This window comes from Falco punctatus (assembly GCF_963210335.1).
Source record: "Falco punctatus genome assembly, chromosome: Z".
In the NCBI taxonomy this organism is placed as follows: Eukaryota; Metazoa; Chordata; class Aves; order Falconiformes; family Falconidae; genus Falco; species Falco punctatus.
In genome coordinates, this window is record NC_137586.1 from 57,438,476 (window position 1) to 57,459,103 (window position 20,628).

General features: G+C 40.0%; 1 protein-coding gene and 1 long non-coding RNA gene across 2 annotated transcripts in view; both read right to left on the reverse strand.

Moving 5' to 3' along the window:
• The window catches only part of LOC308056686, a 93,252-nt gene extending 89,788 nt beyond the window's left edge, over positions 1-3,464 (reverse strand). Inside the window, exon 1 of the long non-coding RNA XR_013924918.1 lies at positions 372-3,464. This is a non-coding gene — a long non-coding RNA (uncharacterized lncRNA). The remainder of the gene's footprint in view (positions 1-371) is intronic.
• Positions 3,465-8,534: 5,070 nt separating this feature from the next.
• The window catches only part of ST8SIA4 (ST8 alpha-N-acetyl-neuraminide alpha-2,8-sialyltransferase 4), a 58,760-nt gene continuing 46,666 nt past the window's right edge, over positions 8,535-20,628 (reverse strand). Inside the window, exon 5 of the mRNA XM_080372418.1 lies at positions 8,535-13,333. Coding sequence (XP_080228544.1) covers positions 13,051-13,333 — 283 coding nt within the window. The 3' untranslated portion in view covers positions 8,535-13,050. The remainder of the gene's footprint in view (positions 13,334-20,628) is intronic.

Below are 20,628 nucleotides of genomic sequence, written 5' to 3' on the forward strand. Positions count from 1 at the left end.
CAAATCAAATTAGAAAACAAAGTATGTTTCTCAAATATCCACACTAAATGTTTGGATGTTTTGTGTGTGAGATGATACACTGACAGCTACTGGTTTTCTAAGGAAAAACTGGTTTCACCAACACAAGAAACTTGCAAACATCTAAAATCTGAACCACTTCTCTGCGCATATTTTATATGCTGTAGGATAAGTCAAGACCATGACTCAGGTGACCCTGAGGACTTACCTCAGTCATCAAGCAACAGAAGTGTAAGCATCTTCCATATTACCTGAGCATAAGAAAATCAGGGGACAGCAATCCTGCCTACAGCATTATCAGAAAGTAAGCTGGCGACATACATAGGCGGATAGTCTAAAGTAATCACACTTACCCAATGAGGTTTTTTGCTCTGTTGTCTGTATAATATAATACATCTACTTTCTATCTGGCCTCTCTTTCACTTTAGATTTTGTCTCCATCATAAGAGGAGGAAAAGAGAAGCATTCAGGAGAGTTCTTTGCCAGCTGCATCATCAACCACTGCAACAGTGAGATCAGTAACAAGTGAGGGAAAAATCCACAGTTCTGATATATCACATGAGCTCAGTCTGAAGTCACATACATTATGGCTCTTTCCTGATTTATAATGCATTCTGCATTCAAAAGTAACAAATTTTGCCTTCTGCCAATGTGAAGTTTGGTTAAAATTTTTACTGATCAGCTTTATTGCTTCAAATGCATTTAACTGATTTGAATGGTCAGCAATATTTCTATACTTCATAAATCAAGTAAGTATCTATCTGCATGTTTTATCTATCCCACCCTGTGAAATATTTACTACTTTTGTCAAGGCAACTCAAGAAGAATTGGCTTAAATTAGCACCTGTATGCTTCTCTTCTACAGCTAAGCAGAGCAGTGCTACTGCGAACCAGAGTTTTTTTCAGAGCCAGAGTCCTGCATACTGTGTCCTGCCAGAAGGTACTGTCACCTCCTGTGAAGTCCAAAGACTGATATAACAACTGAGTCATTTGCCATAGATCTTCTACTGTTTCTTTCACACTGTCTGCACGTTTAACCTTCCTTTCCAGAATTTCGACCTTCAAGTAGGAAACTGTGTCTGTATGGTAACTAATGGTAGATTGCTCACAGTTACTGACTTCTTGCCCCATGTTACACAATTTTCACATTGATACACTCTCCTGCCTAGCAAGGTGGAACTGAGGACCTTGTGAGGATGGAGTGATTGCCCTGTGACAAAAGATTGACTGCACACTGGGTTTTTTTTCCCAGTTTACCAGGTTTCCACTAATATTCCTCTTAATGGTTGTGGTTATATATAGGATATAGACCTTCTAAGTTCTGTAACATTTATCAAAGAAGCAAGCAAACAAGAACACTCTGAGGAAAAAAAAAAAACAAAACCAAACACCTTCATTAAAACAGTACAGTGTTTTCTTAGCAAAACACCCCATACAATGAAGTCAGAGCACGATCTTCAAACTTTCCATTAAAAATTTTCACTAACTAGAAGTATTGCTATAGCAGATTAGATCCTCTGCTTAGTGACCAAGATGCCATTTAGATGTGTACTATAAAAAATAGAAGGGCATTCATTTTTGCTACTGCTTTTCTGTCTTTCTGTTGTCTTCCACTATGGCAGCAAATATCTGAAACTGAAATTTATCAACACTTTGCTGTATAGTAGTTATAAAAAATAACTAGTTATAAAAAATAGTTTATACAAGCTATTTCTATGCCAAATAATTACAAACTAATTTTCTACTGCTATGTGCTATTCATATAACCCCACAAATAAACAGGATACAGAGATGAAAAATCTTTCTTTCTTTAGAGCGCTACTGGTTAACAAACCACAAAGTTCTCTTTTTCATATAACTGCTTGCAACAGAAAATTGGAGAAAATCCAAATCATCATCTTTTTTGGACATAAGTCTTTGCCTGCAAGCTGGCTGCCAGACTTATTGGTCTATTTAGCTCTGAAAACAAAGATCAAAACAAAGTCATATGTTTTAATAGATTTTCCATGAATTAACACATTTCCAAAATATGAAAGTAACCAATACACAAGTGTACTTAGAATCACTTGTTTCATCATAATAACCTAAAGCTGGAAGCCATGCTAAGTCTATACAAATATAATCTGGTCTAGTGAAGCACAAGGCACTAGGAACAAAATTCTCCTGGACTGCAAAACAACTCTCATATTTGGAAAGCAAGTTACTCTCCCTATCAGGAATTGTGCATCATCTTTCCAAACTTTGTCATACACACCAGATAAGAAGCTACTAAAATTAAAGGGAAAGAATATGCACTGGATTTCTACTTACTTTCCTTTGTGTCATAACTGATACTCCAGTAAGGGGCTTCAAATACTGGCAGTAGTAGTAGAGACTAGGAACTAGTATTTACTTCTATTGAGAAAATAAATTTTCTTCAGGTATTTTTCTGTCCTATTTACAGCCACATAGCTCTGTCTTTACCTACAGCTCACTTCAGCCTGGTTTGCTAAGGCAGTAAGGCTTATATGATGCCATCACTTGCCTGTCAGTTCATCTTAATAACTTAGCCAGTGAGTCCAGCACAGGCTCATGGAGAAGATTAAGGGACAAAAGCATCTTTCGTATGAAGAAAAGCTGAAACAGCTGGGACTGTTCAGTCTGAAGAAGGCTCAGGGAGGTCTCATCAATGTGTATAAATACCTGATGACTGGGAATGAAGAAAAGGGAGCCAGACTCTTCTCGGTAGTGCACACTGACAGGACAAGAGGCAATGAGCACAAATTAAAAGCCAGAAAATTCATTTGAACACAAGAAAATGCTTTTTTTACTGTGAGGGTGGTCAAATACAGGACCAGGCTGACCAGAGTGGTTGAGGACTCTCCATCTTTGGAGGCTTTCAAAACCCAACATGGTCCTGAACAAGCTGATCTAGCTGACCCAGCTTGAGCAGCAGGATTTGGACTGAATGATCTCAAGAGGCCCCTTCCAAGCTTCTGTGATTCTGTACTAATGCCTTGATCAAATTCAGCCACATTCACTAGAAAAGTAGCTGTCTTAGACATCTAAAATTCCTAAAACATTTGGGAAATAAAGTACTTACAAAGAGAGTGAACACTGTTGCTGCAGCAAAGACAAGTAGCACTCTGCACTCCCTCAGCAGCAACAGTCCACTCCCTGAATGGGACGCGGGTTTGTGAGCATGGGCATATTAGTTGCATAGCTGCAAACTGGCATCACAGGCACCTTTACTTGCCTGGCTTGTGAGCTTCTCCCACCTTTGCAAGATAGGTCCTCTGTCCCATGCTGTAATGGGAGGGATGTGAGATTATTGGAAGAGGAAGCAGTGACTGGAGTCTGGAAGACCCTGGAAGTGGAAAGGTGGAAGGTGGAAAAGCAGTGATGCAGCTGGCATGGGAGGAGCTAAGGTTACTTGAGGACATAACTTCGTGTACAATCAGGCTTTACACGTTCTCTGATGAACAGACTTAGACCTACTACAGCACTGAATGCTGTTTGAGTATCACTCAGCACTCTTCTATGCACTGTGAAAGCAGACCAGAGAGCATTACCATGATGCACTGCTTAGGCTACTCCAACCTTCTCATAAAAAAAGCAATTCATCCACATGGAGTACCATACTGCAATAGCTATTCTTCTTCCAAACTGGTGTAGTCCTGCATAACACTTCCTCAGGCTTCTAACAGTCTCTCTCAATACATAGATTTAGGAGTGTGCTTAAACTTGCCAGTGGTTCAGCAGGAGTTAAGAACAGAGAGGTTGGAGAGCAAATGGAAAACTCTGGAGAGGAAATGGTGAATGCCATGCAGTTGAGCATTCAGGAGAGGGGCATTTGAAAGCATCTGCTGTTATTTTATTACTATTTTTTTTCTTGGTATCTTCCTGTGTCATAGCATCATTAACCTTCATTTTGCTTTCCTGCAGTCAGAGGATTATATAGGAAAACAATGTGAGAACTGGCTGCTCAGCACTGTTCTTGAACTTACTGAACCTGAAGCTGTTTTTCATTAGTGCCATGAAGCAATGGATGGAGACAAGGATTTGAATGCTCCAGAACATTCTGATGCTTCTGAGTCATCAAGGTGGGTCTGAGAAACTTGATAGTAAAACCTAGCAGATTAGTTGCATTAAATAGCATCTGTCAGTCTCTGAAAGGAACAGCTACTGAGAGTAATGTTCATGAGGTAATAGGGAAGCAGAACTCTTAGAAACACTATCTGGACAGCATAGCTAGCTCATCAAGGTGTTTGGGGTTTTCTTTGTTTGGGTTTTTTTTTTTTGTTGGTTTTTTTTTTTTTTTGTGTGTGTGTTTTTTTTTGGGGTGTGTGTGTTTTTTTTTTTTTTTTTTTTTTTTTTGTTAAGGTACTGTTTGAAAGGTATGCACCAGTAAACAGAGAACTTACATCTGCCTACCAGCTATCATCCGGGGAGACAGCCCTTCTGTATTAGCAAAACACTTTGTGAGACTGATTTCCCTTTGCCAGGATTTCAGAGATCAAATGATTACTTAACTTGAGACAAGAAAACCAACTAGAAAAAGCATATATGTCCTTAAAGAATGTTACAGATACACGTTCAGGATAATGGTGACTATTTGGAAGGATTCCTTCTGTATATAGAGCAAATTTTCAGACAGTGAGGGCTTTGGCTGACTCTCCATGCCCATTCTGATGCTGGGATGAATTACTTTCCCAGCTTTACTTTGGTCTGTGGCTTAACTCCTGGATTGCATCCCACTGTGTTAATAAGCTTTCTTAAGGCAGGAGGATTTCCAGGAATGCCTTTCAGTGTCCATTAGAAGGGGACTATGTTTAAAGACAGGAGTTGAACTTTACTTCAGTAGGCTCACAATTGTTCCCTGTAGTTATCCACACACTGACATGATAGTAACACTCAGAGCTGAGTAACAGAAGATTATTAATAATAAATTAATAATAAAGACCTACAAAATGGTCTTGTCCTGATGAGAAATACAACGGTCCCATGTAAGCTGTTCTGGAAGAACTGGAAGGATTCTTTTATGAAACATAAAAATCTGCATTCATCCTCAGATACACAATCCAAAATGCTATCACTTAGTCAAAATACACTATTTTGATATTTATTTTTCTATTGAGCAAATAAAGAGCAGAGAGACTGAAAACTGTTTACATTATATTTAGAAATATCCATACATGTAGTTTTGATATTTGGAGTCCTAGCACAGCAGCTTGCCATTCTTGCCTGGAAATGTTTTGGTTGGTAATATTTGCCTGAGCTTTATAGAAGTTGTATTTTGGGCCAGTGTCTGCATTTTCCACTCCGGGATAGAAAGGCAGTCTTCACACTGCCTGTCATAACGGAGAAGTCATGAGATGCCCCCTGGCTTTTCAACAGAGGCTGCTCCTTGGTGCACCGCAGGACACCCTAGTCCATAGAGAAGAAAGGGGACAAAAAATCCCATCTAATTCTAGACTGTAATTTTAATAGCAACAAAGTGAAGGCTGTGGTTTTATTCTGAGTTCTTGATGTGCAGGTAATATCTGACATGTCTATAGACCTGTTTTTTCTCTTTCTTTCAAAAGACTAAATCCCATTTTATTTTAAAGACACTCTGTGCTGAACAGAATCAGCTCCACTATTTCCACTCAAATTATGGCAATGTAAAATGAGTGGAAAAAGGTGAGAATACCCAGAGTATGTATACAACAGTCTAGAGAACATGAAATGACCGTGAGGACACTAAGGCTGACCTGTAATCAGCCTTTTAATGGGAGGTGTTTCCTGTGCTCTAAAACAATGGAATAGCATTGAGATTCAGGCAATGATGTCTCCTTTAGGGTGGACCATTCTCATTCCATCTTTCTCACTGCACTTCCCTTGGAATACATTTTAGTCTACAGAAAAAGAAGTATTTTTCTTTGAGACCACAGCCTCACTACTGTGCTGACTAGCTACCTGTGCAGTTTGGCTGGCCCTGTTATCACCTGAGTGCCATAAAGGGACAACTAAATTACACTACCTCTGGCAGTACTCCTTTGAGAAGCAGTCTGTCATATTGTTGATCAGGTTTCTTAATGCTTAGAAGCAGCACTCGAATCATATCAAATATCTTTAAAGTTTTGCAATAAGAAATGGTGAAATAATCTCCTTGATTTATACATGTACTTATTTTGGGGCATAAAAATCAAACAGAAGGTAAGAAGGCATAAATAATAGAATACATAAAGGTGGGCTCACAAGGCTGCTTGTAAAGGCTGCAGGAGAAAGCACAGCTGAATATTGCTGCTGTAAGCAGATCTTCCTTACAGTGCAAGAATTTTTCATGGCACAGTTACTGATTATCAATGATATTCTTATATGCTGTAGTAAGTAATCAAAAGACAGTGCTTTCCCAATAAAAATGGATGGCAATTTAAAATAATCTAATTGATACTACATAGGTATAAGTAGGATTCAGCAAAATATGGTCTCTTGTGCATTGCCATGAAAAAAGAACACAGCTCAGCAAAATATGGACTGCCACAGCATTTCCAAATACACGTGTTTCAACAGTGTGTGAAGACTGAATGTACAACTATCGAATAAAAACATCAAATTCATTAGGGGAAAGGTTGGTGATTTTTTATAGTTTCTATCATCAGGGTGGAGTTGTGTATTTGTTTTTGCAGTATTGGCTGGTAAAGGTTTAGAAAGCTGTTATTGATTGAAACATGATACTGATTAATAGGCATTAAAGCATAGTGTAAGTTTTTTGCATTATTATGTATGATCTAATATTTAATTTTTTTTTTTTTTTTAAATTCTGAAGTGTATACAGAAACTAATGCTGGCCCTCACTGGGTAAGTTTTGCAATATTGTATCAAACGGGCATTACAAGCAGCTCCCGATCCCGTTCGGGGCTGCTCCTGCCCAGGCCGAGGGACGCGGGTGGCGTCACCCCGCTGGCAGGGCAGCCAGGAGTGGCGCCGAGTGACATAGCGGTGACACACCGGGCACACACTCACCGGGGACACACACACACTGGGGGCACACACACACAAACCCACACACCCCGGGGGTGCGCACCCCCCCCCCAACCCCGGGGGCAACCCCCCCACCCCGGGGGCACACCCACCCCCACCCCCACACCCCGGGGGTGCGCACACAGGGCATCCCCCACACCCCCCCGCACAGAGGGCAGCGCCCCCGGCCCAGCCCCAGCCTGCAGGGGCTCACACGCACAACACACGCGAACACACACACACGCACAAACGCACAGGCACACACGCCCCCCCTCCCCCAACGGGCTGGGACCCGCCGTCCTGCCCCAGGCACCGGCCTGAGCCCCTCGCCTGCCTCGCTCGCGCCGGGGACCCCCAGCAGCCGGCGTGGGGACACGCGCCGCTCCTGCCCCACGGCCGTGGGTTAAAGCCCCCGCCGGCTCCAGCCACGGGCACCGGATCACGGAGCCCTTCAGGCTGCAGAAGACCTTGAAGACCAAGTCCAGCTGCCAACCTGCCAAGGCCACCCCTCAGCGTCCCGAAGCGCCACACGTGCGCTCTTAAAACCTCCAGGTGTGGTGACGCGGCCCCTTCCCTGGGCAGCCTGGTCCGGGGCTTGACAACCCTTCAGCAAGGCAGTATTTCCTCATCCGACCCAAACCTCCCGTGGGCAACTTGTCCTGTCACTTGTACACCCCCCACCCCCCCAGCCCCGCTGCAGGTGCTCGCAGCGGGTGACTGGGCGCCCCGGCCTGTTCCAGCACCCGCCAGGGCCAGGGCTGCCCACGGCCCGGGCTGAGCCCAGCAGCCGGCACCCGCTGCCCCGGCGCCAGGCCCGCCGCTGGCACGGAGGCCTCGCAGCGCCACACGCACGGGACAGAAAGGTGAAGCAGAGAGGTGGCTGAGAAAAGATTTAATGGGGCGTTAGGAGAGACTGCGGCCATGGGGCGCAGGGCTCAGCCAGACAAGCGTACTGACCTGCCACAACTTACACACGACCAGCCCCTTTTCTGTCTGTTCCTCTGTTCTTCCTCCCCTGCACATTGCCTGTCAGTTTGCACATTCCCACCCACTCCCCGTCACCATCCTGGACCCTCAGGTGTGCATCCTCATCAGTTCAAAGTCCCCTTGGCCTGCAGTTTCTTGATAGCTGTTCAGTTACCGTGACTAACAAGGTTGGCTTCCTGTCTTTGCCTCCATTATTATTTGCCTGTCAGGCTTGTGTCTCTGTATACTTTATTGCTTCCCCCTTTTCCTTAGTACCCCATTTGAATAAACACACCTGCACTCCACATACCCTCACCAGTTTAGTGCGACCAATCAGTTTTGGTTCTTACCGCTGCCTCCCTTATAATTTGTCGGTCAGGTTTGTGTCTTTCTTTGTGTTCTTGTTTATGGCTTCCTCCTTTTTTTGATATCCCCTTTTGTGTTGAGGAAGTCCTTGACCGGACACCTTAAAGAGGCAGACACTCCCCTTCCAGATATCCTTACAACTAGCGCACAATTGAAAAATATTATCATAACTGTGTTATAAAGGAATATGGAACAGAATATAGCAGAAAAAACGAAAAAAAGTTCTTTATTTTACACTTATACAAATAAGAAACAATCCCCATAGCTGTACTTGAAATAATATTAACAGTGTCAAACATGACAATCCTGACAGAATACATATCAATACTTTAAACCACAGAAATTGTATTACATATGCTCAGTAGCAATAGTACTGTGCAGGAATGAAGCTTTCTGTAAACGCTCTTTGTTTTATCTACATTTAGAACAATTGTGCTTTACCCTACACAAAGTAACAGTGCTCTTAAAAATAAATAATGTGCAATTTCAGAGTTATATCCTGAAATATGCTAATCTAGATCCCCATCTGAATCCTGGACATACCTCTCCCAGGAAAGTCACTGTAAAGAGTGCTCAGCACTTTGCTGGATCAAACACTAAAAAAGTTACTGAATGCACACCTGCTTTTCTTCAAATTGCAGTCAATTAGGTAAAAGGTGCTGACCTCAAGCACAGGTTGCTTATATTGTTTAACAAAAGAATTGTACAGTCTTCTTTACACATCAGATTGTGTAAACCAGCCAAGGTTTGAAAGGTTCAGTAGATCTTGTACCTGGAGAGTAGCTCAGAGCTGTGGGAGAAAACTGTCCCCAAAGCTGAAAACTTAACAATCAAATATATTTTTCTATTATTTTTATGAAATATGAAGGACTCTCTGCTTCAGAAACATTAACATGTACATTAATAAACAGTTTACAATAAAATTATTGAATGAAATCAAGTTGTTCAATGTAAAGCTGCCATAAGATTCAGAAAAATACACACTGCTGTCTTTCCCAGTTCTTATTTTTAACATACATTTAGGAACCATAGCCAGCAATTGATATGACTGATATGAGGATAAATTTGAGAAATGCTAAACTGATGGCCATTCCTCAGTTGTTCCTCACCAGGGCAGACATCATTACAATATCAGGGATCCTTTTTCTTTTTATGCAATCTACTTCACATTAGTTGTTGATAGTGTTGGATGATAAAAGTGGTTAAGTATAATAAAGCCTGTTTGTCTGACCTATGCCGCAGGCAGGACAGGAGGTATGAATGTACATAAAACAGCAGAAATCATCCAAGGCAGCTACGGAGGCTTGAGCTGTTGACTCCTGCCCAGTGAAGACCACGAGGTGAAATTTATTCCACTATAAAATTCCTATACAGCAACTATGACTTTGGTGCTATGCCCCCAGTCACCTTTAGGGAAAAAGATGTTTTTTTTTAATTCAGGAGCTAGGGTGCCTCAATGGAAACGCACAAAGAGCCCCAAGGTAATACAGAGCCAGGAGGCAGAAAGGAAAGGTAAGTCAGGGTGTCTGCAGTAAGTCCACTGCTATAGCTTCCCAGCAGTGAGAGGGCTAACAACGAAGGCCATGTAGACTAACAGGAAAACCTCTGGGTATGTCCCACCTCAGATCACCCTAAAGTAACCAGCAACTCAAAACAGACATAAGCTTTAGGGCACACAGATACTACACAAGAGCAACAGAGTAAAATGACTCCTAGTGCTTGTGAAAACCTGTAGTGTCAAACACTACAACTGCTACTTGCCTCAGAGGATGGTTTAAAACCTACCACTCGCTACTACATCACAGTTCAGTTCAGAATAAGGCTGAGGCAGGTGAGGCGGTAGATGGGTTAGTGAGGAATCCTGACCATAAAAAGCCATGAGACCATGGCTCATGGTGCCAGTATGCAGTACTGAAAGCAGAAAGCCTGCAGGAGATGAGGTTAAGGCCCAGTTTTGAGAAGGTATTGTCAAACACTGTTGTCATGGAAGTAGGTGTTACTGTCATGTTTTATGCCAAAGGAAGTCAGACAAACCTTGCCCTGCATCACTCTGTTCTGTCAGATTTCACAATACGGTAAAAATTTGGACTCCATGGCTTGCGTACTAAAGCTAACTTCACTTGCAGAGAATCAAATGTGAAGCTTGCAAAAGAAGCTCAGGCAAATTTTTCTTCATCTGCTGACTTCTAAACACAAACTTTCCCATCTATTTTCCTATTTACATCTCATTATTTTAACTTTTTCAATGACACAAGTAATTTTTTTTGTTTACTACAGCAAAGAGTGTCTCTGTCTATTTTGCTCTGAGTGAAATAATCAATTGGTATATTAAAACCTTCCTTGAAGTGAAAAAAATCATCTGTCAGTTAACATTTTAGTCTACTTGAATTCCCTTTTTGTTGATGGCCTGACACTAAATGGATGAAAAGACATTCCCAGAAGAAAAGATAAAGCTAAACAAATGCTTCTCTGAGCTTTTGAGACTGGCAACTGTGAATTCTTTATCTCAACAGACATTCTGTTAATGTATATGAAATAAGTTTTAAAAGATCAACAGCAGCCAAACCCTGACAAAAAGAATAGGAATATGCCCACCTTTCATCAAGGAAATAACCTTGTATTAAACTGCAAGTTCACACAGCATACATATAACACCCTCTGGCTTAGCAACAACAAAATAAATATATACCAGTCTGTACTGCTGTTTAGTTCCTCGTGATTCCTTGGTTTCAGTGGTGATCATGTTAGGACCACATCCCACACCTTGGCATAAAGCCAAAGTAAACTGTACCGGGCAGGAGAGAGTGGTGAATAAGGGAAGACAGCAGTGTCTTAGATATACCAGAATGACTTTCTATTTCTCATTAAGTTTTGGCAAAACTGTCCGCAAGGCAGTGATTTAGCTACTAAATTTGCATAATCACAGACGAAATACATGTGAACTTAAGAGGAAAAATTGGTAATAAATGGCACTTTGAGCTAGTAAATGTTTGAGTGCTGTGCTACATATGAAATTGCTTAAGTTAGTTCAGAATTCAATAGAAACACTAAATACCATATTCAGAGATGAGGACCTAACGTAGAGCTGAAAACATAACACAAAAATACCAATATATTTTATCTGCATGCTTCCTCCTTAGCCTAGCCTGGCAGGAAAATGATGGAACCATGGTAGTGCTGTTCTTCATTCACTTGCTCCAACAGCACTAGAACATACCATGTGCAGACAGGTTTTGTATCTTTGTATACGCTGCATTGACAGTCCACCCTCTCCTACCTTCAAGTAATTTCTTGTTCTCTTTTCTGAAAAAAGAGAGTGAAAGAATTCTTGGTTTTATGGATAAACAAGAATGATGCTTAGAGAAATCACTGTGAGACAATGCAGATCTGTTATTTCCGTCAATTACGCATCAGCTGATACAAAAGAGGTATATTAGAGAGATATCATCCAACACCATTAGAAATTTAAGTTTTAAAAGAACTGTTGGATCTACAGTTATTTTATTTTCCATTTAATTGGCTAGGTCTTTTCTTTTTTTCTTTTTCTTTAGATGTGTTCCAATGTCACCTGAGCTCTTTTAGACTTTGTGTTTTCCTTTCAATCAGGAATAAAAATTGTATCTATATATATTTGAATGTATGAAAGTTTCTTTACTCCTGCAGATTTTTCTGAAGAATTAAATTCTATATGGAAAGTCAGTAAAGAAGTTTTGTTTTGAGATGCTTAATTCAAAGATTTAAATAACATAAAGAATATGTTCCCTTCAGCAGCAAAGAAACATCATACTAAATCTACACCATTTCTTCAAGGGAAGGAAAAAATGTGTGCAAGAGTAATCTTTGGTACCAAAAATAAGGGCACCTTCTTGTACGTCTTCAAATCTGAACTCTATAGAAAAAAAAAATAATTCTTCAAAAACGCATCAAAATGATGTCTGAGTGGTTCCATGTAGTGGTATTAACAGTGGTAGCTAGAAAAATGATTGGGTCATTAAGGGTTGTGTGACAGCAGGACAGAACACAATAATAATTGATGAAATATTTGATGTTTCCCTTCACCCTCCCACCCTTATGATTTTTTTTTCCTAAGACAATTCCATAAGATATACACTATTAATTACTCGTAACATCCTCAAAATCCTTTAAGGGCTCCAATACTTAAAAGCAACAAAACCCAACGAACAGCAATAAGAAAAACAGCAACAAAAGCTGAGGTTATAATACAAGATCAGAAACGGTCCTCTGACTGAAGGCATTTACTGATTTGTTTGATCTTACGGACTTCACTTTCTCTACTCAATTGCATCATGACCTTTTCTGCCAAAGCCTGGTTTATTTGCTCAAGAAAATGTTCCATCCACTGGGGACTTCTGTGGGCTGTCAGACCACATTGGCAAGTCAGCAGTAAGCAGGGTGTATTTTTCTTCTTTAATTCATGATGAATGTGTCACTGGATCCTGTAAACACTACTGAGTATACATTCAAGCTTTGTTCTTAGTGAAAGTGGCACTTACTTGAACCCTTGCAGTCAAGATCTCAAGATCTTATATAGCACTTTACAGGTATAATAGCTGGTTATGTACTTCTAATAAAATTCCTTTTTCCGATGGCTTAGTGGGTATCGAAACATATCCTCACTGGGATCCCATTGCCATTCCACAACATCTTTATGATGAAGTGTGTGTTCTGTACTTCTTATTGTACTTTACATGTGCTTTATTTCTGTACGCATTTCCCTGTTGTTAGTTTAAGTGCTCCCCTGTTATGTAATACATACAACGTTTTAAACTCTAATGGCATCCTATGAGGACTGGCATTAGAAAAGTACCGATACTTCAGATCATCATAATAATGATACTTCACTGGCTTTCCATGTAAATCCTTTGGGAATGGCCAAAATCCATACAGGTGAATTTCATCACAAAATCTGGTGGCAAGTGTATACATAAGGAGACCAGTGCTGGGTCGTTTAATGTGAACCTTGTTTGTCAGCCAATAGCTGCAAAGAAAGAAAAAATACATTAAGAAACTCTCATACAAGTTCATGCAAATAAATCCTGAAACTTAATTTTATCTATTATGCCATTCATTTTAACACTATAAAAAAGGAAAATTTCCTTCTTCCTTCTAAACTGAGATAATAAATTATGTTTAAATACAGTAAAAAATATAAACTGTTTTAACACACCTTTATTCCACCTAGAAGAAAAGTGAAACACACACAGTACTGAAGAAAAGCTGGCCAACTAACGTTCTTAGATCAGACTTTAACCCTAACAAGAAGTCACGATGCCTGCTAATGCTAGAAAACTGCAGTTAACCTCCTCAGCCAGATCACGGAACAGACTTCTGCCATAAACTTTGACCTCTTGCAGTATCCAATTCACCTCAAGTCAGACCTGCACTGAATACTTGATTGGCCTAGTGATTACTTCACAGATTGCTTGTCTAAAGAGAAAGTAAATAGAAGTAATAAACATAACACATTAAGAATGTAATTTTCAGAAGTAAACAGAAGTGAAGATTTAATTACTTTGCTTGTGATTAAGTACTTAAAGCTTCCTGGTTGCTAACAGCAGTCTCCACACAAGCAAAATCTTACGTTAATAATTTTAGAAAGGTTTTGCTTTGTACTCAACAGTTCACAAATCCAACTGAAGCTATGGGACAGTTTTCCTGAATCAGCTGGGTTTAGAAGCTGCAGAGGTTTTTTTCAAAGAGGCAAATGGTGGATAGGTGCAGAAGGAACATGGGAACTGAATTCCAGCACATAGCTCACATTGGTACCTTCAAAATCTGCCAACAACATTGTTTTGCATAGTCATTCCTTAAAATCAAAATTTCATTAGAACGGTGTGAGCCTGTTACTGGTAAAACACTTCTGCCAAGCCCGATTCAATGGAAAGATTGTTAGTACTTTATAGAAATAAAAAGGGGTATTTAGAAACTTAAACCTAGTCATTCTACTGGTCAAACTGGGGGAAGAGGTGGCTGGCAAGTAAGGGAGGTAAGCAAATCATTACATAGCATTACCACACAAACCCAAATCACTGCACTGTACTACTATATTCTTTGTCCGTGATAGTCTGTGAATTGTTTCTACCATAGCCTAGACATGAAGTCAAGGCAGATAAGCCTCATCAGATCAGAGTTAGCCTTGTGTTAAACAGAGTTACAACAAAACCAGATTTCTTCAATGGCATTTAGTGGTGTACCAGAAGGAAAACCCCACCCCTCACTATGAGGCAGGATAGCAAACCCATGTCTTTTAATTAAAACTTAAAACGTCTTAAAAGCGTCAGATGCTGTGCAACATTAAACATGAGCATCTCATTGAAACTGGCCTTTTCAGTTTGTCTTGGTTTCAGCTGGGAGAGAGTTAATTTTCTTCTTAGTAGCTAGTGCAGTGCTGTGTTTTGGCTCTGATGTGAGAACAGTGTTGGTAGGACACTGATGGTTTTAGTTGTTGCTGGGTGATGTTTATACTAAATCAAGGACTTTTCAGTTCCTTGGGCCCTGCCAGCAAGAGGGCTGGGGGGGCACAGAAAATTGGGAGGAGACGCAGCCAGGACAGGTGACACAAGCTAGCCAAAGAGGTATTCCATACCATACGACATCATGCTGAATATATAAACTGGGGGAAGAAGGGGGAAGGGGGGAGACATTTGGAATTATGGCATTTGTCTTCCCAAATAGCCATTACGCGTGATGGAGCCCTGTTCCCTGGGGATGGCTGAACACCTGCCTGTCCATGGGAAGCAGTGAATGAATTCCTTGTTCTGCTTTGCTTGCATGCGTGGCTTTTGCTTTACCCTTTTTTCCCCACCTTTCCATTTTGTTATTGTTATTATTGTTAGTATATTATTATTGTTATTATTGTTGGTCTTTACCTCTTTATTCTGTTTAAATTATTAAATTGTTCTTATCTCAACCCTTGAGTTTTACATTCCTTTCCAATTCTCCTCCCCATCCCTCTGAATGAGGGGGAGTGAGCAACTAGCTGCGTGGTGCTGGGTGGCTGGCTAGGGTTAAACCATGACACAGTTCCACTCCTTGCCCAAACTACAGGGCCTAAAGGCTCATGTTTTTGAATCACAGATATATGCATGTGAAAGATTTTTTTTTTTTTTTTTTTTGCATTGTACTCAGTTTCCTTTTTGAAAGCTGAAGGACTCTGCAAACAGGAAGGAGTTCTAGGCTGGGTGATTGCTTCTCCAAAGCCAACCAAGGGAATGACTCAGATTTTTGTTTGGCTGTAAAAATAGCATGGTAAAAAGCATATTTAAGAAGCAAATGCAATCAGGAATGGTTACATGTACAAATGGAAAACGTATTTCATGTAACTTTTTCATTGTTTTCATAAACCTGAGTTTTCAGACAGAGGTTTCTGAGATAAGTTTCTAAGTAGTCTGCTTCCTACTCTGAGAAACTACAACATTTTAAAACAAGACAAGCCAAAGGAGAGACTCCAATTCCAGAAGATTTTTTTTAAATGTTTGCTTATAGAGAAGTTACTGAAGAAACAAACCTGACCACTTTTAGTACTTCATATCATAGATACAGCGAAACAGATTAAACGTGAAAGCTAATTATTTTTTTCTAGAAACTGGTATTTTCTCTTCAAAAGTTGGTACTCGCTATAATCACACGCAGTCAGTCATCTACATGAGTGTCTCTAGCCAAACAGCAACCAAACCTAATGCATCTGGTACTACAGGGACAGGACACAACTACCATCCCAGCTGAATTTTATCATTCTGGGGATAGGATGATCAAGGCACAGAATGAAATGAATAGTAAATAAGCAGCTCTAAAATATCTGAAAAGGACACTACATCTTCTTACGTAAGAGTTTCTATAGAAGATTAAGTATGTAATGAACGAGCAAGATGTAATGAAGAGTCTCACAATTTCAGAACATAAACACAAATCTTTTCTTCTGCTTGTCATATTCAGATATCACACAAAACAGAAGTTTAACTGTTTGGTTTCTCTTAAAGATGAAAAAAATATCCAAGTTCTGTACTCAAAATATAGTACTTGCTGTGCTTCCTATAAAATTTTTGCGACTTGGGATCAATTCTATTTCAGATGAAAAAACACAAGTAATGCAATGAATGAAACAGTTAAGACACATTCAGTGCTCCAGGCTGAAGCTTCCTGCACACCATCTGATCTCTGCAAATCTCTGGCTCCTAGCCTCTGATTGAATTGATAGTCCTCTTTGTGTGGTGTAACAAGCCTTTGTGATTTGGGCTAAAACACATACATTATCTTCTTAATCACTCAAGTAGCTACTCTAATATGAAACTTAGCTAAGGCTGATTTTTAGATAGACTGATGCTGTAAATGTTGCAACCAATGACGATTTTTGCACCTGCTTTCAGTTTCTGAAGTTTTGTTATAGCTTCAGTTTTAAGCCTAAAGATACCATTCTTACCTGTTTGTCTGGGATGCGCTCATTTTCTGTCTAAGATTACAATGTGAGGGAAGCAACTTCACAGACATCTAAAAGGGAATCTCTGGTTTCTCATAACTAATCTCTAGATCTTCACCCATACGAATTCCTGATTTTCAGACTGGATAGAGAAGTAACTTTAACTGACAAAGGAATAGGTGCATCTTGCCATGTTAGAAAATGAAGTCTGCTACTTAATAAGCATGACTATTAAGCCCTTAAGTGGAAGGCCGTGGCCACACAGTGGACCAGTACAGTGCTTCAGTCGCTTGTTCTCTTGGTAGCAGTGCTAAACCAACTCTTGTGGGGCCATGCTGCGAAACAGACCACTGGATTTACCCAATGTGCCAATGTTAACACAATTCATTTCCGTAACGTTGGTAACTTGAAGTTGCGTGGCTTGAAATCTCACTTCATATTACTTTTAATTACATGACTGATGGTAACTTAGTGAAGACACTGGTAATATATTATTACCTTCAGCTTAATACTCAGAAGGCAAAAATCCTCCAGTGGTAAGGAAAAAATTCAGCATCACTAAACATGAAAAAAACCCATGCAAAACCAGAGTATGTTGAACTATCTGAAATGAAAGGAAGGCCAGTACAGTACTTAGTTAATGTAGACAGGTTCATGTATGCAATTTTTATAAAATTACATTTAATTCTCAGGTTTGTAACAGGTAACCAAAACCAGCACAATGCACTGTAAGACTAAAAGACACCCTGCTGATAGCAAGGGGCCACTAAAACTCTCTCTTTCATGAAAAGAAGGTATGCTCAAGCAGGTACTGGTTCTTCTAATGATGCCCTTCTGCTCCTACTCCTTTCTTCTGATATCATCCTGTCTATTTTCACATCAGCTCCTCATCCCAAATCCAAGCATTTTTGTCCCCAAAACCTTTTTACCTGCCTCAGACATATTATGTAGTAAGTCATGGCCACACACCTTAGACCTTCTCTTTCATCCAGTCCAATATAGATCTCTTTTCCACAATCCTTTCTTTTTTTACTGGGCGTACACACTTCAAAGATATTTCACGTGATTTTAGAATTTGGAACAGTGCATGTTTCACCGTAAGTTACATATAAAAGTGAAAATAATCAAAGACATATTTCAGTATTTCTGTTAAGACTGGAGATAAGTACTGTTCATAATGGATTTGTGCCAGTGTTATTTTAATACTTTTTGATGTTTTAGGCATAAAGAAAATGTTTTTTTCCTTCCTTTTTAATGGTATTATCTTACTGAAATGTAAGGCTTAGAGGTAGTTCCACAGCATAAGTAAAGAGACTTGAATGTTTTAATATTCTGTATGTATAAATGCAATTGTCTTTATCTCTACCAAGATAATAATAAAAACTAGGGTAAAAGAGAAAGACTTCTTTGTTAGATAAAATAATTTTATTTTAAATTGAGACATGGGTATAAAAACTATACAACTCAGTGGTGAGTTTTATGAGAATCACAGGATCATTCAGGTTTAAAGGGACATCAGCAGATCTGTAGCCCAACCTCCTTCTCAGAGCAGGTTCCCTCAGCCACTGCTGACGGGGCCCACACTGCAACCCAGCTACCTCTGCAGCCCCCAGATCAACTTGCTGCAGCTGACCATGATCCTTCCTGTACCGGGGGGGCCAAAACAGGGCACAGTACTCCAGATGTGGTCTAACAACTGCTGAGTAAAGGGGGTGGCAGGAGTGCTGCGGAAATCCCTTTCCTCACTTGACCGGCTATGCTTTTGTCAATACAGCCCCAGGTATTTTTGGCCTTTTGTTACCAAGGAGCACTGATGGCTTGTGCTTTTGCTGCCTGCCAAGATGCCCAGGTTCCTTCCAACAGAGCTGACCCCAGCTCCTTAGTCAGCCCCCAGCCTGCACTGCTGCAAGGGTCAACCCTTCCCAGGTGTGGGACTCCACATGTGTCCTTGCTGAATTACATCAGGCTCCTGTCGGCCTATGCATCCACCCAATCATCCAGCTAGACTATGACCCCTCTAGTTCTCCAGTCATCCAGATGACAACATCCCAACCTGGATGCAAGAATACTGTAGGAGACAGTGCTGAAAGCCTTGCTGCCGCCGAGGTGTATGCCACCCTGTGCTCTCTCTTCACAAAGTGTTAGGATGTTTATAAAATGCTCAGTTATCTTACCAGCTAAATTTAGTAGAAGTGTACAACTGTCTCTTCACAAAGCAAGTCCATTTTAAAAGAAGCTTATCTTTGGCAGGTAAAATCATGTTCTGTTCCTATTCACACCGACAACAAATTCTAATTGCTACTGTTAGAAACAAAAAGATTGTAACATTTTCTGGTGGAAGCTAATTTTTGTACCACTACAAGCAAGCTAAAACCCATGATGTCTTTGTAAAATATTTCAGTTTCCTACTATCTAGGAGAAAAACTGGTTTGAAAACTATCATCAGTAGCCACTAGTAGTTCTCCATCAACAGAAAGCTGCACATACCACAGGTGGAAAGTAGAGAGTAAGAGTGAAAATACAAAATAAGCCTGATGAATTTGAGATGGGGGAAGATACAATCTAACTATCAGGAAGTCTAAGTTATGCAGAAAATTGCCTGCAAAGGCTGGCAAAAACTCTTCAGCTGGTACCTCTTCAGAGATGCATGTGGAGGTTAGAACTGTTTGCAAACTGCAAATGAGTCAACAGGGCAAACTACAGATACCTGTATTGTAACATGTTTCTAATCTGAGGTATTTGCATGCAAGTTCTTGCCATCCCAGGAGCTGCAAGAAGGCTTTCCACTCCAAGTAAATTGATGGAGAAACTGGAAAAGTTCTTTGCCAGGAACCTCCAGTCCCACACTTGCTGTACCTCCATCAGAATCAATGGCATGACATTGGGAGACTAAGAATTAAAGAGTTTGTTTCTGTTGATGGCAACTAACTCTCAGTCTACTTGAGCTTTCTACATATACATCTAAGTATATTTCTGGTGGGATTTTTTAACATTTTATTGTGTCTTTCAGTCCTCACAGGTCTTCATCTTTTCTTAACATCTCCTGACCTCAAACTATTTAAGTCAACCTTGCATGAAAGAAATCTGAAATAAAGTGAAACCAAATGAAGAACAGAGTGTGAGCAGAATATAATATAAAACATTCCTTCTTTCATCAGGAGTAACCTTCTAGCAAAACGACTGCTCCCGGTCACTAGTAAAACACTTCAATAGTTACAACAGATTCTTTCAGGGTTCTGAAACAGTTACAATGCAGTACAAGTTATGAATCAGGTGTACTGTACATTGGTCTTAAGGCTACTATCAGCAGTAAATTGATGTGATTTGTAAAGATCTAGAAAAATTAAAGAAACTAAGAAGGTATTTTTCTACTCATACTCCTATCCTTCAATACTTGAAAACTATACAAAAAGCAATTAAAGATGTAAAAGTCTACTCTGATGAATATGAGATATACCAACTTTTTGCATCCACAATCACTGTTAAAAGATTGCTTTGATATTTACATTTGTCTTACTGTTTACAAAAACTCAGTATTTTGGCCTTTAAAAAACACTGAACCTGTTCCTCCCAGGTCAAAATATCACCTATGGTTTAACCTACAATCAAAATAACAAGACTTTCACCTATATCTAGCAGGAAACCGTTACATTTATAAAATTTGAACGTACTATCAACATGATTGCAGAAGAAATGTTAATTGAATAGAAAGTTGCTACCAGATAATGACTTCTTGCAGCTGAACTGACAAAAATTAAAATTAAAATAAACATATAAAAACATAGACATCTGTTTTTAAAATAGTTGATGTTAAAATGATCATCTGACAGGACTCTATTACAATGACTAATGCAACA